At 39.8% G+C, this 14,365-nt stretch overlaps 1 protein-coding gene across 3 annotated transcripts; it reads right to left on the bottom strand.

Annotated features, from left to right (window-relative positions):
* Positions 1-200: 200 nt before the first annotated feature.
* On the bottom strand, positions 201-12,702 carry LOC120422599 (protein transport protein Sec24C). 3 transcript variants are annotated; one of them, XM_052707689.1, is made up of 11 exons: positions 12,510-12,702; positions 12,125-12,284; positions 6,835-7,575; positions 5,912-6,769; positions 5,562-5,850; positions 5,336-5,496; positions 5,108-5,276; positions 1,610-2,206; positions 1,343-1,536; positions 1,150-1,280; positions 201-1,074 (listed from the first exon to the last, which is right to left on the bottom strand). In XM_052707689.1, exons 2-11 carry the CDS (start codon positions 12,242-12,244, stop codon positions 744-746), a joined length of 3,591 nt encoding a protein of 1,196 aa, XP_052563649.1. In that variant the 5' UTR covers positions 12,245-12,284; positions 12,510-12,702; the 3' UTR covers positions 201-743. The 3 variants fall into 3 exon arrangements, with proteins under 3 accessions (XP_052563649.1, XP_039442041.1, XP_039442033.1); XM_039586107.2 differs by having other exon boundaries at positions 975-1,280; positions 12,125-12,287; positions 12,510-12,701; XM_039586099.2 differs by having other exon boundaries at positions 975-1,280; positions 12,125-12,281; positions 12,510-12,701.
* Positions 12,703-14,365: the final 1,663 nt, after the last annotated feature.

Here is a 14,365-nt window from a genome sequence, read left to right as displayed (position 1 = left end):
TCCGAATATGTGGGATGACTGTAACATAATTTTATAATTTTAAATTCAACCGTGCAGTGGACGTCCCAAAGTGAAATTTTCCCAAGGTCCCACTTTCCCATAAGTAATAAAAATAAACCTGTGTTTTGAACGGGAAACTGATTGTTCAGCCCTTAAAAGGAATTTCTTTCTGATCTATTTGACAAATATTAAAAATGTCCTTCACATTTTACAATAGTAATAATAATTTCGTATATTTTTGCTATTTGTGTTGTTTTTTAATCCGATTGAGGGTATATCTTTTACGCAAATATATTATTCAACTGTGTCTCTGTTTCTTTTTTGTCTCACGTAGTAATGCTTCGTGTAGGTTTTTTTATACTCAATTTCCTCATGTCTCATCGCGAATCGACCCCTAACACCACTACTAAATGTGTTCCAATACCGTCTAAGTTTGGGACTGGTGGTGGGAGATAAAATTTTAAATTTTACCTTCCATCCAAACTGTTTAAACTGTTGATCATCGCAATGCATTAAGTGTTTCTCTCTCTTCTCTTTCTATGTAAATGTGTTCAGTGTTTTTAGATAATTGATTCATTTCACGTTCAATATAAACATCTAGTCAAAACACACCGCTAGTACAGATTGGTTGGGGGTTGGTTGGTTTTCTTTTTCATTTAAATATATATACTTCTAAAGTGGAAAAATAATCGTAAAGTAGTAAAAAATAATAAATGTATAATAAGAAACAGTGTTTAAAACTATTACCACTTTCCCATGAATGCTTTCCGGTACCGCAGCGCCCGGGTCCGATTCTGCGAGATGCTCCGACCGCCGCCGCCACAGTGCTGCTGGTACACTTCCTCCGTCGTCACCGTTTCCTCGTCCTCGCCATCATCTTCGTTTTCCTCCTCGATCGTGTCGTTTCCGTCGTCGTCGTCGTCCTCCCCATCATCACAGGGTGGAGGCGGTTGCGGAGCGGCGTAATGATGGCAGGGCTGTACGTACCGCTGGCAATTGGCAACGTTGTTGTTGTTGTTGTTGCTGTTGATCGTTGACGCTGCGTTATTTGAGTTGATTCGGTTGTTGTTGTTGCTGTTGTTGTTGTTGTGGGTAAATCTGAAGCGACTGCTGAAACTGTTCCCGTTGTAATCCAGCTAGCTCAGTAACGTTCGGATTTCTTTGTGCATGTGACACAGAAAGTCCACGTAGCTGGCGGAACCGTCGCTCATGCCGCGATCCTCGACCAGGAAGTGACGCAGCACGCTCTCCAGCTTGTCCCGCTGCTTGACCAGGGTGAGCTGAAAAAAGTGGGCTTTGAAGTTGAGAAGAATTGAAGAAGATGATCGCTCTTGCTACTAACCCTCATGCACCGGTGCTTCTCGTTCTGTATGCTGTCAACGATGCCGCGAACGCGCTTCGACAGCGGATTATCGAATACTGGCAAACCCGTACGGTCGGTGTCGATCTGCTGGGTGCACTGCGCGCCAAAGACCGACTGCGTAAACTCGGGCGACAGGCCCAGGCCGAGCCACATGAACATGTGAATACCGTTTTCTGCAAAAAAAAAGTTGAAAGCGATTAATTGCGTTGAACTCTGCTATATACAGCTCAGGCGCCCAATTCTTACCCAAAATGTAAGCACCATCCTCCATCATCTTGTCCGCCGTGCACCGGATGGCCGCCGGCACATTCGAGTCGTCCACGTTGACGTCGTGCACCGCCATCAACCGCGGGTAAAAGTACCGCACCGACGTCAGCAGATCCATGCTCTGCACAAAGTAGATCACGTACGATCGGTCGTCCAGCGTAAGGTCCGAACCCCCCGAGAAGGCGTCGTTCTTCAGCAGACACGAAATGTACAGCGGCAGCAGCTTCATGCACTCCGGCAGGATCAGCTGGCCGGCGGACGTGGGCGATGCGCAGTTCTTCCGGTAGCAGGCCAGAATCTGGGCCGCCCTCGTGATCAGGCTGTCCTTGATCGCCTTCGGATTGTTCTCCAGCAGCTTAAACAGGCCCTGCTTGGCGAAGAACAGAATAGTCGTGTCCAGGTCGCAACTGCGGAACAAATCCGCCAGCTGGTTGCACGTCTTCAGGCTGAGGTTGAGCACGCGCAGCCGGCGCTGGCCCGAGCAGGAAGTGAACAGCAGCGCCACCTGGATGAACACGTTCTCGTCGGTCAGCTTGTCGTCGTGCTTGATCTCGATCGCCACCGACTTGTCACAATCTGCGGAGAGGCAAACATGTGTTAGTTATCAACTCTACAAAACTCGTATTAGGCCGTATCCACGGCTGGGTGCCAATCAAATTTGAAAAATTTGGTTATGTTTTTTAAAAGAATTTTAATCTGTTTGGTTTTGTTAGAGATTTTTTGACAATGATTTGAAGCTTTAGGAGGTATAAAACTATGACAAACATGTTTGACAGCTTGCCAAATTCGCAAACAAAGCAAAATGTCCTATGCAGGCTGACGTTTCTGCAAACAAATGTTGAAAAAAATACAAGCTTATTTGTCATAGTCTAATACCTCCTTTTGTTGTTTTAAATAATGGCTTTTTTTGTTAAATTTTCTTTTGTTTAATTGTTTTATTTTTTAAAATCTTAAACCTTTGAAATTTTTTCAATTTGTTTTTATTTTCTATGATTTTAATTATTTCTTTATTCTTTTGAATGTTTTTTATTATTTTTTTGTATTGTTTTTATTTTATTTTTTTGAATTTTTAATTATTTTAATAGTAGAACAAGTTGCAAAAAGAAGATTTTTTCAGCACAAATCGTACATTTATGGATAAATACGACGAGTGCTGAAATAATCAAGTTTTGCAATATGTTGCTTACAATATTTTTTTGCAATTCCAAAAAACGCTTATAGAATGGAATTTTATGTCAAACATTCATGTGTGTAGTAAATTCATATTTCAAAACATTTTTTTTTTGAAAATTGTTACTTTTCGATAATAGTGTTGAAAAGTTCAACTTTTCAGCACCATTACAGTATTATTGTAAGGTAATTATTTTCCATTCTGTTACTTTTGGTAGGGAAAAGTAGGCCGTTTTGTTTCTCCAGAAGGACAGGAAAACTTGACTGTTTCACAGCGGAATTTCAAAACTTTTTTTTTTAATGAAGAAAAAACTTTTTTTTAAATAGATTTTTTTTAAATCTTTAATTCCTATTAATGGAAAAAAATAATGAATTATTTTTTTTAATAATTTTGTTTAAAATGTTGTGACTTTTTGAATTAGCTTTTTCGATTTTTTTAAATTTTCTATTTTTTTAGTTTTTTTTAAATGAAAAACTTTTGATATTTTTCAAAATTATTTTAATTTTCTTTAAGGCTGGTATAAATATTTTTTATATTAAAAAAATAAATTTGTGATTTTTTTTAAAAGTTTTTATTTAAAAAAAATTCTGCCTTATTCTATTTCAGTTTTTTATGTTTTTCAATTAAAATAATATGTTTTTAAATTATGTATTTTTGAAGTCTTTTTATTTTTTAAAATTATTTCTTTTATTATTATTTTTTTTTAATTTTAATTTTTTTTTGATTTTTTATGTTTTTGTCTGATAACGCCTTCCGTTGGAAAGTATGAAAGGTAATAGTAATAAACATTAAAAAAAAACTCTAGATTTAAAATGCAGGCAATTGCACTTCAAATTGTTTTCAGTTGATTAGACGTCTACTTCCATTAAAATGTTAAAGTTTTTAGAATTTGTTTGTCCCTTGATTTTTCGGGACGATTTTGAATGAAATTCAGTGATATTTTGCAGATTTTTGGTACTACAGTCCTGACTCGATTATCTGAAGACCTCGGAAAAAATCACTTCGCATAATCGAAACTTCGGATAATCGAACAACGAAAAATATTTTTTTTTCGTTGTCTTATTTTTGTTTATTGAGCTTAAATATGACCCATAAACTAATTTAAATGATTTATAATTTTTAAATCCAAGATGGTGACCAAAAAAGCAGTGATGAAATATTGAAAAAAAAATGCATTTTTTTATTTAATAGGCAATCAACTATTCAAATTTGACATAAATTGGGTCGCAGAACTCTTAGTTGATGTACAAAATAAGAATATAAAAAATACGATTTTTATTTTGTTCGTGATTCGATTATCCGAAGTTCCATACAAACCTTCGGATAATCGAGTCTGGACTGTAGCAACTGTTGTCAAACGAACGGAATAACTTTTTAGTTTGACACCCCTTTCACACGTAGTTCACACACACTACCAAACGTTTCTTTTGATAGTGTGCGTGAGCGCCGTGTAAAAAGTGACAGTTTGTCACTTTTTAGTTTGACTTTGACCAACCAACGGGGTACAAACTAAAAAAGCGTCAATCGAAAAAGTGACCAACCACCGGGGGTTGAGTGTAACTGTTAAAATGTAAAAAGCATTTTGTGATAGTTATCTGCCGTTCTACGCATAATTGTCCCATGTCAGTTTTTGACGATTTTGACTTTATGTCATTTTTAAGTTTAGTCTGATGTGTACTTTAAGAAAAACACATAAAATCTGGAACTTTGTTCGGAAACTCATCAAAAACAACACCAAGTCTGTTTGTCCCATCGTTGAACTTCTACGCATAATTGTCCCACCAAGTATTTTCTTACACGGAATCATTAGTTTTACTTAGCATTATGTCTTGTTTACCTGTTGTATAGCAAGAGAATCACAAATAAGGGCGATAAACTGTTAACTGGGGCAATTAGGGACACATAGGGCGAATAGGAACCCACGGGACAATTATGCGTAGAAACACAGAAATCGGTCGAAAAATTTCAAACGCGTTTTTCTCAGTTGCACTTTTTTGAACATGGGACAATTATGCGTAGAACGGCAGTTATTGCTTCTAAATTTTTAATGCTGAAATTTTACCATGGCCAGAGCCGAGGGACAAAAACTTTTAATAAAATTTGAAATAGATTAATTAATTTTCAATTATTTTTTACATGTAAATGATTAATTTTTTTAAATGATTTAATTTTTTTTAACACGGTAGCAAACACGCAGAAAAAACGGAGTAGCAATGTGAAATCCCAATGAACTGGGAGCAAAAGTTGCTACCGCGACAGCTTTGCAGTTGGCCCCCCAGCCGTGGAGACGCCCTTATCACACTTACCAACGCTGGCAATCTCCATGTCTGTCGTGTTGGACATGAAGAAGTGCCCGAAGAAGTCGGTCGGCCGGATGCCGGTGGACGTGCGCACGCGCATCACCGTGTCGAACGCGATCGGCCGCGAGATGTTCTTGATCAGGTCGTTCACCAGCCGCTGCCCGTCAATATCGGCCTACGAGAAAAAAAAAGTTGGAGTGACTCGTTGAAACAGTGCTGTAGTTGCCTTCTTACCTGGAAGTAGGTGTACTTGTAGATTTCACCTCCGGTCAACCGGGACACCTGCCCGATGGTCGCCAGATCGATGTACGAGTTGTTCATGATAAACAGATCCACGGAAACGCCCGCACCGACGCACTCCTGGCCGAGCATGTTGTACACCGTCGACTGCGGCGCTGTTGAGCGAGAAGAACTTATTGAAACCAACTCTTTCTCCCACAAGATATCGTTCTCTACTCACTCAGCACCGTCTTCTCCTTGTCCGTACCGAGCAGCTTGCGGTCGTCGCGGGCCTTCAGCTTGCCGGGCGCTTCGGCCGTCGGCAGCGACGAGTGGAACACGTACAGCTTGCCGGCGCAGTCCGACGCCTTGAGCGCCTCCAGGCCGGCCTGCAGCGCCGGCAGCAGGATGGTTTCGGTTTCGCGCGTGTCGCCAAACATCTTCGGGATTTGCTGCATCAGCGCGTCGATCACGACGCTGGACTCTTCCGGATCGACGAGGAAGCCGTCCAGCAGGGGCATGAACATTTCCTGTAGGAGAAGGTTTGGAAGAATTAGATTCTGTGCTGTGCTTTTAGAAGTTGACCCTTACCTGGACATCGCCGACGACCATCATCTGGGGCTGAGCGAGGCTGCTCTTGCAGTTGTAAAAGTGAACGGAGCTGTTGTAGGTGATGAAGCCGACCTTCATCGAGGTGCGCTCCTGGCCCTCGTCCACGGGCAGGTGGCTAATAATATTCTTGATCTCCGCGCACAGCAAATGAACCAGCCCGGACTTGACGTTGTTGTACGACACGTCAATCACGAACACCATCGCCGGTGGCTTCGGCGGAGTGTTGTTCCGGCAGTAGTCCTTGGTGGCCACAAACTCGTACGTTCCCAGCACCAGCTCCGGGCGCTCGTACTTGTCCATTCGCTGGCCGGTGTGATCCAGATGCTGGAAGTACTCTGCCGGAACTTCCGTTGTGGCCTTGCACAGCAAACACTGGAAGCGACGTCCACCGTCGATGAACTGCATAAACGGACACATGTAGGCCTTGCAGCGGATGCACCGAATCGGTCCCAGCTCGCCAAAGTTGACGATCGGCGGGGCCAGCTCCTTCTCGGCGGCACGAGCAAACGGCGAAACGATCAACGCGAACGGAACCGCACTCTGCTTCATCATGTCCGTGTTGATCGGGAGGTTGTACATCGACGAACGCATGTAACGCGGCCCAGAGTTACCCTGGTCCTGGGTGATGAACTTGGTCGTGGCCAACGGCGGCACCAGTCCGGCCGCGTTCGTCGCAAACTCTCCTCCGCACGAGCGCTGATTCTCGCTCATCACCTGAATCGGATTGGGCATGCTGTCCGGATCCAGTCGATTCTGGGCCGGCGGTGCCGGCGCAGGCGGATAATGCGGACCCTGCTGTCCCGGCATCTGACCGTATCCTTGCGGACCAGGTTGTTGCTAAAAGCATAAAAAGAACATTAAAAATCATTCTCCCCGAAAGAAATCGCCACAATCAAACTCACATTATAACCGCGACCGTGGGGTGGCAACATGTGCGGCGGAGCGCCTCCACCCTGCTGCATCTGCGGTGGCATCTGGCCGGGCTGCATCGGATAGCCACCGGGAGCGGCGTTCGGCATCGGCGGCATGCCAGGGCCACTCATCGGAGGTTGCTGCATTCCGGGTGGGTATTGGCCGGGAGGTGCCGGCATCGGTGGCATTCCCGGTTGACCGGGATACGGCTGCTGCTGCTGCTGTTGCTGCGGTGGAAATTGCGGTTGAGCTTGAAGTGGTGGCGGAGCGAATTGTTGGGGCGGCTGCTGCTGCTGTTGATACGGCTGAGGAGGATAGTTGGGTTGCTGGCCCATGGCCGGCATCGGTTGACCCGGTCTGGGAGGTCCGCCCATGGGCTGCGGTGGAGCATACTGCATGGGAGGTTGACCCGGGACCATCGGATTGGGTGGCATTCCGGGTTGGTTAGGCTGCATGCTTTGCTGATGACCGTTGGGAAGGCCGTAGTTCGGAGCGACGGGTGGTCTGGCCGCCATTCCCGGAGGCTGGCCGACAGGCGGAGGACCATTTTGCAGCGGTGGTTGGCCCGGCTGCTGCTGCTGCTGTGGAAAACCACCGGGAATGCCGCCCCCAGGAGCGACAGGTGGCGCGCCGGAAGGTGGGCGCCCGACCATCGGCTGGTTCGGGAAAGGGGCCTGCTCGTGCTTGAGTGGAGGGCCACCGAGAGACATGTTCTGGAATTGGTTTGGAAGCTGCAAACAAGATTGTAGTGTTTAGTTGAAATATTATATTTAGAAACACTTTAGAAATTGATAAAGTTATATTTTTCGTTTGATAGGCTTGTCAGACCTTCAATGTTTTGGACTCGTTAGAAAAGTCTTTCAAATACCTTTCAGAAACCACCCTTTTGCAATCTTTCGGACTTTGTTAAAATCATATTTCTAGCATAACTTAACAAAACTTCATTATATTAGCTAGGGTCTTGTTTAACACCATGACGAATCTAATGAGTCCAGAACGGTCCAAATCGGTTCATCCAATCCAGAGATAATCGAGTGCATTTTTTTTTTTCGGTGCACGGACTTACAGACATACACACGCACAGACATTTTCTCAAGGAGCTATTACACTACGGCAAACAAACTCGCACTTTTTGACAGTTTGCCTGAATTTGTTTGTACAAACGTCAGCCTGCATACATTTTGCCTAATTTGCGAGTTTGTCACAAATAAGTTTGCGAGTTTGGCAAACTGTCAAACACGAAAAAGTGCGAGTTCGTTTGTTTGCGGTAGCGTAGTGGCTCCTTTATTCTACCACCTCCTATCATTTTCTTTTTCGATTTTTAGTTTTTCAAGTTTTCACAGTAATTTTTTCATGTTTCTGTTTTTTTAGTTCAATTTTAAATTTTAGAAATAAAAAAAAACAACAAAATATAAAATTTTAAAATACAGAAAAAAATAACAGATACTAACTTTCAAAAATTTAAAATTCAAAGACTCCAACAATTCAAAATCCAAATTTAAAGTTTATAAATTATCTATTAAAAAAGAATTTACGAATTTAAGAATTTAAGAGTTTAAGAATTTAAGAATTTAAGAATTTAAGAATTTAAGAATTTAAGAATTTAAGAATTTAAGAATTTAACAGTTTAAGAATTTAAGAATTTAAGAATCTAAGATTTTTTTTTAGATTTTTTAGATTTCCTTTTTTTTGTTTTCAAAATTGTTTTAAATTTAATATTTTTTAGTTTTTAAACATTGATTTTTTTATTTAGATTTTTTTTATTTTGTTTATTTTTAATTTTTAATTTTTCTTTAAATTTTGTTTTTGTAGTTTTTTGGAGTTTTGAAATTCAGATTTTTAAAATTCTGAATTTAGAAATTTCGGTTTTTTTAAATTACGATTTTAGAAATTCGAAAAAATTTTAATCTAAATTTTAAAAACATTGATTAAAAAAACTATTAAAATATAAAAAAGGTTTCGAATTTGTTAATTTTGAATGATGGAGCATTAGTTTTTGAATGTTCAGATCATTTTATTTTTCGCCAAGAATGTTTAAATTTAGAAAAATATTTCTACGGGTAAATCCCATGAAAAATTCAAAGGTAAAATGAATATATCCACTATAAAATTAAAAATAAATAAGGGTAAAAAAACATTACTCAAAACTCAAAAGAAATTACAAATTCAGAGCCGGATTTACTAAGAAATGAGTTAAGTGTAGTAATAATTTTATCTAAGAAATTCTAAACCATACATTTAAAAAATAATTGAAACTGAAATTGCACTCAACGGAAAAAAACAAATTCTCGTAATTCTTGATAATATTTTTACTTTTCTTTACTACTTGAAAGTAATTCTATCTTATTATCTATTTATTTATCAAAATTGCCATCCGCGCGAAATCCGCGCCTGAGCAAAATTAGTCAACAAATCCGCGCGATCCGCGCCGTCCGTAACAACCCTGAATAGCAATGCAATTACAAATACTAAATTTAGTTTGCAGATCTTTAACATTTCGGACAACTCATCCAATGATGAGTCCCATGCCTCACTTTCATCAAATTATCTGAGATTATCATTGGTCTCGACATTTGAATGAAAAAAAGTGTTTTAAAGTGCATTTTACACCTGCCCAGTTGTTTTGCAATAATTAGTTTTCAAAATGCCCAAGTATTCGCAATTCGCAATTCGCAATTTTCAGTGTAAGAACGGGCCTTGACCGATCTTATGCACCAGGTTCCCGACGAACACGCACTGCCCTTACACCTACATCTCACCCTTGCTCTGAGTCAGTACGAGCAGCACGCTAGAACACGCTTTGAGTGTTCGTGCCAGGCATGCACACCTTCTTTTCCGGTTACGCATTTTAACTCGGCCGGGGGTGGTACATTACGTAGGGTTTGATGTAAGTATAAGCGCCTAACCATTTATAGTGTGCCTATCAACTTTCATTAAAGCAAAAACTGTTTTATTTTAGTTTGAATTCAAAAACTAGTTGTTATTTTACTGTGTTTTGTTTTCTCCTGAAATCTTTCCTAGTGTTGAGTCGTGTTTTTATGTTACTATTTCTTTTGTCGCGGTGTTTTGTTACAACTTTGGTCCTAAGCATTTTATAAAAGTTTTTCAAAAGTACAATAGTAATATTTGTGTTAATTCTTTGATCACTCCAAAAATTGAGTAAGGGCTCGAACCTCATTTGTTTGAAGAAAAGGGTGAAGATTGAAAACAATGGACAGTGAAAGAAATATACTATTTGAAGAATCAATAGTAAAAGAAAGATAGTAATTTATGAAGTAGATAAATAAATTAACAATAATTAATAAATAGAGGTAACAAACAAGCTTAGATTGTATTGAGGGCAATTTATAGGGCAAATGAAAAATTATTCAAATAGATAAATAAAGAAAAGGCAGATGATAACAAAATTGACATCGCTGCCAAATTAAGGGAAAGCAGAAAGTATGTTACAGCAGCATCAATTGGTAAAATAGAGTGAAAAAGCGTTGAGAAATAAAAGAATCAAATGAGTAAAATCGAAATCAAATGGAGGATAGTAAACAGAAGCCGCGTTAGAAAATCAGTGAAACAAAATAAACAGAAGATAGGTGGTAGCTGAGAATGAAGAGAAGAGAAACCCCGTTGTGCGATGTTTCAGGTACATCCACAGCAGTTGACTCAACATACTGCGAATCAAAACAATACCGTCTACAATCACAAATTACTTCCCTTTCCCACATTGTCGCGCCCCTTTCTTTTAGCCGTCTCGACTTTGACTTTGGTCAAAGGTTTACGATCCGTTTCCACAGGCCACCAGCTAGGTCATCATGAAAACCAAGCCAACGTGGAGGTAAGAAAATAGGACACTTGCAAGGAACCAGATCTATACTGTCTTGATCAAGTATGATCTAACAGGACTACGGACGTAGTCAGTGACGCTCCTTCCAGGATGTTCCTCGCCTGAGCGTCAACTGAAGAGGTATCATCAGCATCATTCGCACTTGGCCTGCAGTTTTCAAAATGCCCAAGTATTGAAGAGATTTTTTTTCGCCGAAAAAAACTTTTTGCGGTCCTGTACATTGGAATTCCACAAAAAAAAAAGAAAATATTTTTTATCGATTCTAGACATGCTAAGCATGATTTAAAGCGAAGGAAAATGCTTTTCTATCCAGGTTTTTAAGCGAAGATGGCGCTTGATTGGTGAACGTCCGAAATGTCAAAATCACGCAGTGGTACCATTATTCCAAAAAAAGTGTGCCATGGCATGACAGCCACAGTTGTTTTCTAATGTTGGTGCTACTGCGCGATTTTAAGATTTTGGATGTTCGCCATTCGAACGCCATCTTTGCTTAAAAACCTGGATAGGTTTTCAGTTGGATAGACTTCTATTTCCTTTAAAATTTTGAAGTTTTTTGAAAAAAAAATAAAAAATACCCCCTGATTTTTTGAATTGATTTCGAACGAGTTTAAAAGTTTTAAAATTTATTTCCAGAATTTTATGATTTTAGAATCTTAGAGTTTTTGATTTTTTTCTAAATACAATTTTAGATTTAAGATTTTTTCTTTCTTTGCATTGTTTTCAACTCTAAAATTTTTTAAATATTTTTTTTGTTTTTCTTTTATTTTAGCATCTTAACCAACCAAAACATCCATGTAGACCTTTGGTCCGATGGATCTACATAAAAAAATAACTTTTCAGAAAGCTTATTCAAGAACCTCCAAACAAACAGAATGATGTTTTTTATGTCTTTTATGAGACCCTTGCCCTTTAATATTTTTTTGATTTTTATAATTTGTCTCAAACTTTGTAAAGACCTTCTCTATGACCAAAGAAGTCATTTTGTGTCATTGGTTGGCCCATGTCCATACTGAAATGGTACCTACACGCAGATAAATGTTTTGTAGAATCAGCCTGTACGAGGTTTGAATCAACGATTTTTTGGTTGAATATAATCAACAATTAAATTGCGTTGAAACAAACCTTGATTTTCTCAATTCCACAAAAGTATTTTGTTGTTTTTTTTAAAGCTGCCTTGACGTTTAGCGTTGATTCAACAAAAAATATGATTTTCAAATCAACAAAACGTTTTGTTGATCCCGATTCATCCCAGTTGACGGCATTAATAACTTAAATAGAGTTGTGACACGTAGTCAAAATGTGATAGGGCAACTAAGCTCAATCAAGCAAAACTATAAATTTTATTCAGGCTCTTTTAAGTTTCGAAAAATCTGGATAATCGCTTACACTGATTTATTGAACACGCTGGCAGAAAAAAAAAAACAGTACAAGAGCAAACTTACGTTTTGCGGAGCCCCATTGACGGGCGGCAAAGGTGGTGGCGCTGCTGCCGCCGCTTGTCCTACGCCTTGCTGTGGCCACCCTTGGGGCGGCTGCCCGTACGCACTCATCGGGGGATTCATTATCAGCAACGCAAGTGATGATGCTTTTAATCTGCTGCTGCTGCTGGTCCAGTTTTGGTGTGTGTTATGAAACAAGTTAGAAAATTGTTTAACAATAATTATTTGCTGTGTCTGCTGTGTCGCTTTGCGCCCCGTTCGCATTCGATGACTTGGAACCTGGCCTTTTTGCCAAGAGTTGTCGTCGGAGGAGGAGCAGGGAGCGAGAGCGAGGAAAGTGAAATTTCTTCACCCACGGCGGTGGCAGACCGTTCGGGCCGGAACCTACCTTCGCGTACGCTAGTTTGGAATCACTAAAATGTCGTTCACGGCGCGGCACAACTTTTACAGCATAATTCGCGACCGATGGGCCGGATAAAACGCAAAATTCACTCGGATTTTCGCTGCAATTTCCACGTCAGACGTGCACCTCAAGAAAACAGAACGAGTGTCAAATTTGAGCCTCCCTGCTTGTGGACGTCAGGGGAGGAGAAGGGGAGAGCTGTTTTGACGGGGTGACACGACGAACTGTCAACTGTCGTGCCACGTAACTGAACGAAACTGTCGGGGATCGGCGGGGTAAAACGGTTACTTTGATGCAAGTTTTTTTTTCTCTGGTACACTCAACCCTCGGCCAAAGCGCCAAAGTCATACTAAAAAGTGACAAACTGTAACTTTTTACACGAAACTCACTCCCACTATCAAACCAAACGTGTGGTAGTAAGTGTCAGCTCTGCTCAAAAATGGTGTCAAACTAAAAAGTGACCCCGTTCATTTCACAACAATTGGTGTCAATCCATCGGGGTTTCAGTGCATTTACATACATTTTATTTTTCGATTCACAATTTTCGACCAGTGAATGTGGTCAAAGACATTTTTAGAGGTATTTTTTGGACTATTTTAAAGATAACACTCTTAAATTAAAAGAATTCAGTTTCAAACAAAAAGCCACTCGAAAACATGCGCCATAAACTGCTTGGGCCCAAAATTTGAAGCTTTTCCAAAATTTATTTCTAGAGATATAGCCATTTTAGTGTTTTACGTCTTATTTTTACTCTATTTTTTCCTATTAAATTTTTGGTTTTAAACAGAATCTTATACTGAACATCAAATTCAAAGTCCCAGCCCATTCTCGATCGAAATCATTTGATATGAACTGTATTCGAGTAAATTTTGGTATTGATTAGACCGCTGGTTCAAAAGTTAGAGCTGTGTGATTTTTCTTTATATACAGAGTAAATTTCTCAAAAAAGGTGAGGGGTTATTCCAAGGGTTATTCAGAATATCATTCTACCTAATGATTTATATACAATTTTACTCGAATTTATGTTTCCAACTGAGTGTTCACGACTCGATCAAACTTCTCAACAAATTTTACATCGATTGGATTTCGCTCTTTTATTTGAGAGCGTTTGACTTTTTGCCTTTCTTACAAAAGAAAGGTTTATGGTTTGCTTTTGGAAAAAACGCTTTTCGCCTCTGGTGATATTAAATCGGGTTTTTTAATTGGGTTTTCACTGTTGTACATAAAAATTGACATAGGGCTTTAGGACCCTATTAAACGTGCTGAAAGTACTAATATTGTAACATTAGCGGTACGATGCAGTTATATGCTGTTCCCCTATCTCGAGATTTCGATGCCAACATTTCAAAAAGCATCATGTGCACACCATCCTTTTTGAGAAAAACGTATTTGAATGTTGAGCATTCATTTTCAATTCCCATTTTCGCAATTCGCAATTCGCAATTTTCAGTGTAAGAACGGGCCTTGACCGATCTTATGCACCAGGTTCCCGACGAACACGCACTGCCCTTACACCTACATCTCACCCTTGCTCTGAGTCAGTACGAGCAACACGCTAGAACACGCTTTGAGTGTTCGTGCCAGGCATGCACACCTCCTTTTCCGGTTACGCATTTTAACTCGGCCGGGGGTGGTACATTACGTAGGGTTTGATGTAAATATAAGCGCCTAACCATTTATAGTGTGCCTTTCAACTTTCATTTAAGCAAAAACTGTTTTATTTTTAGTTTGAATTCAAAAACTAATTGTTATTTACTGTATTTTGTTCCCTCCTGAAATCTTTCCTAGTGTTGAGTATTGTTTATATGTTGCTATTTCTTTTGTCGCGGTGTTTTGTTATA

Source organism: Culex pipiens, chromosome 2 (genome assembly GCF_016801865.2).
Source record: "Culex pipiens pallens isolate TS chromosome 2, TS_CPP_V2, whole genome shotgun sequence".
Taxonomy (NCBI): Eukaryota; Metazoa; Arthropoda; class Insecta; order Diptera; family Culicidae; genus Culex; species Culex pipiens.
The sequence above is the reverse complement of the archived record's forward strand: the minus strand, read 5'-3'. Positions and strand labels throughout refer to the sequence as shown.

Bases quoted from the DNA above. Each gene is read 5' to 3' on its own strand.
- LOC120422599 (XM_052707689.1), bottom strand. From the start codon at position 12,244: ATGAATCCCCCGATGAGTGCGTACGGGCAGCCGCCCCAAGGGTGGCCA. The intron at 2,207-5,107 runs GTAAGTGTGATA...GCCTCTCCGCAG, and splicing joins CATGGAGATTGCCAGCGTTG to ATTGTGACAAGTCGGTGGCG. The intron at 1,281-1,342 runs GTTAGTAGCAAG...CACTTTTTTCAG, and splicing joins AGAAGCACCGGTGCATGAGG to CTCACCCTGGTCAAGCAGCG.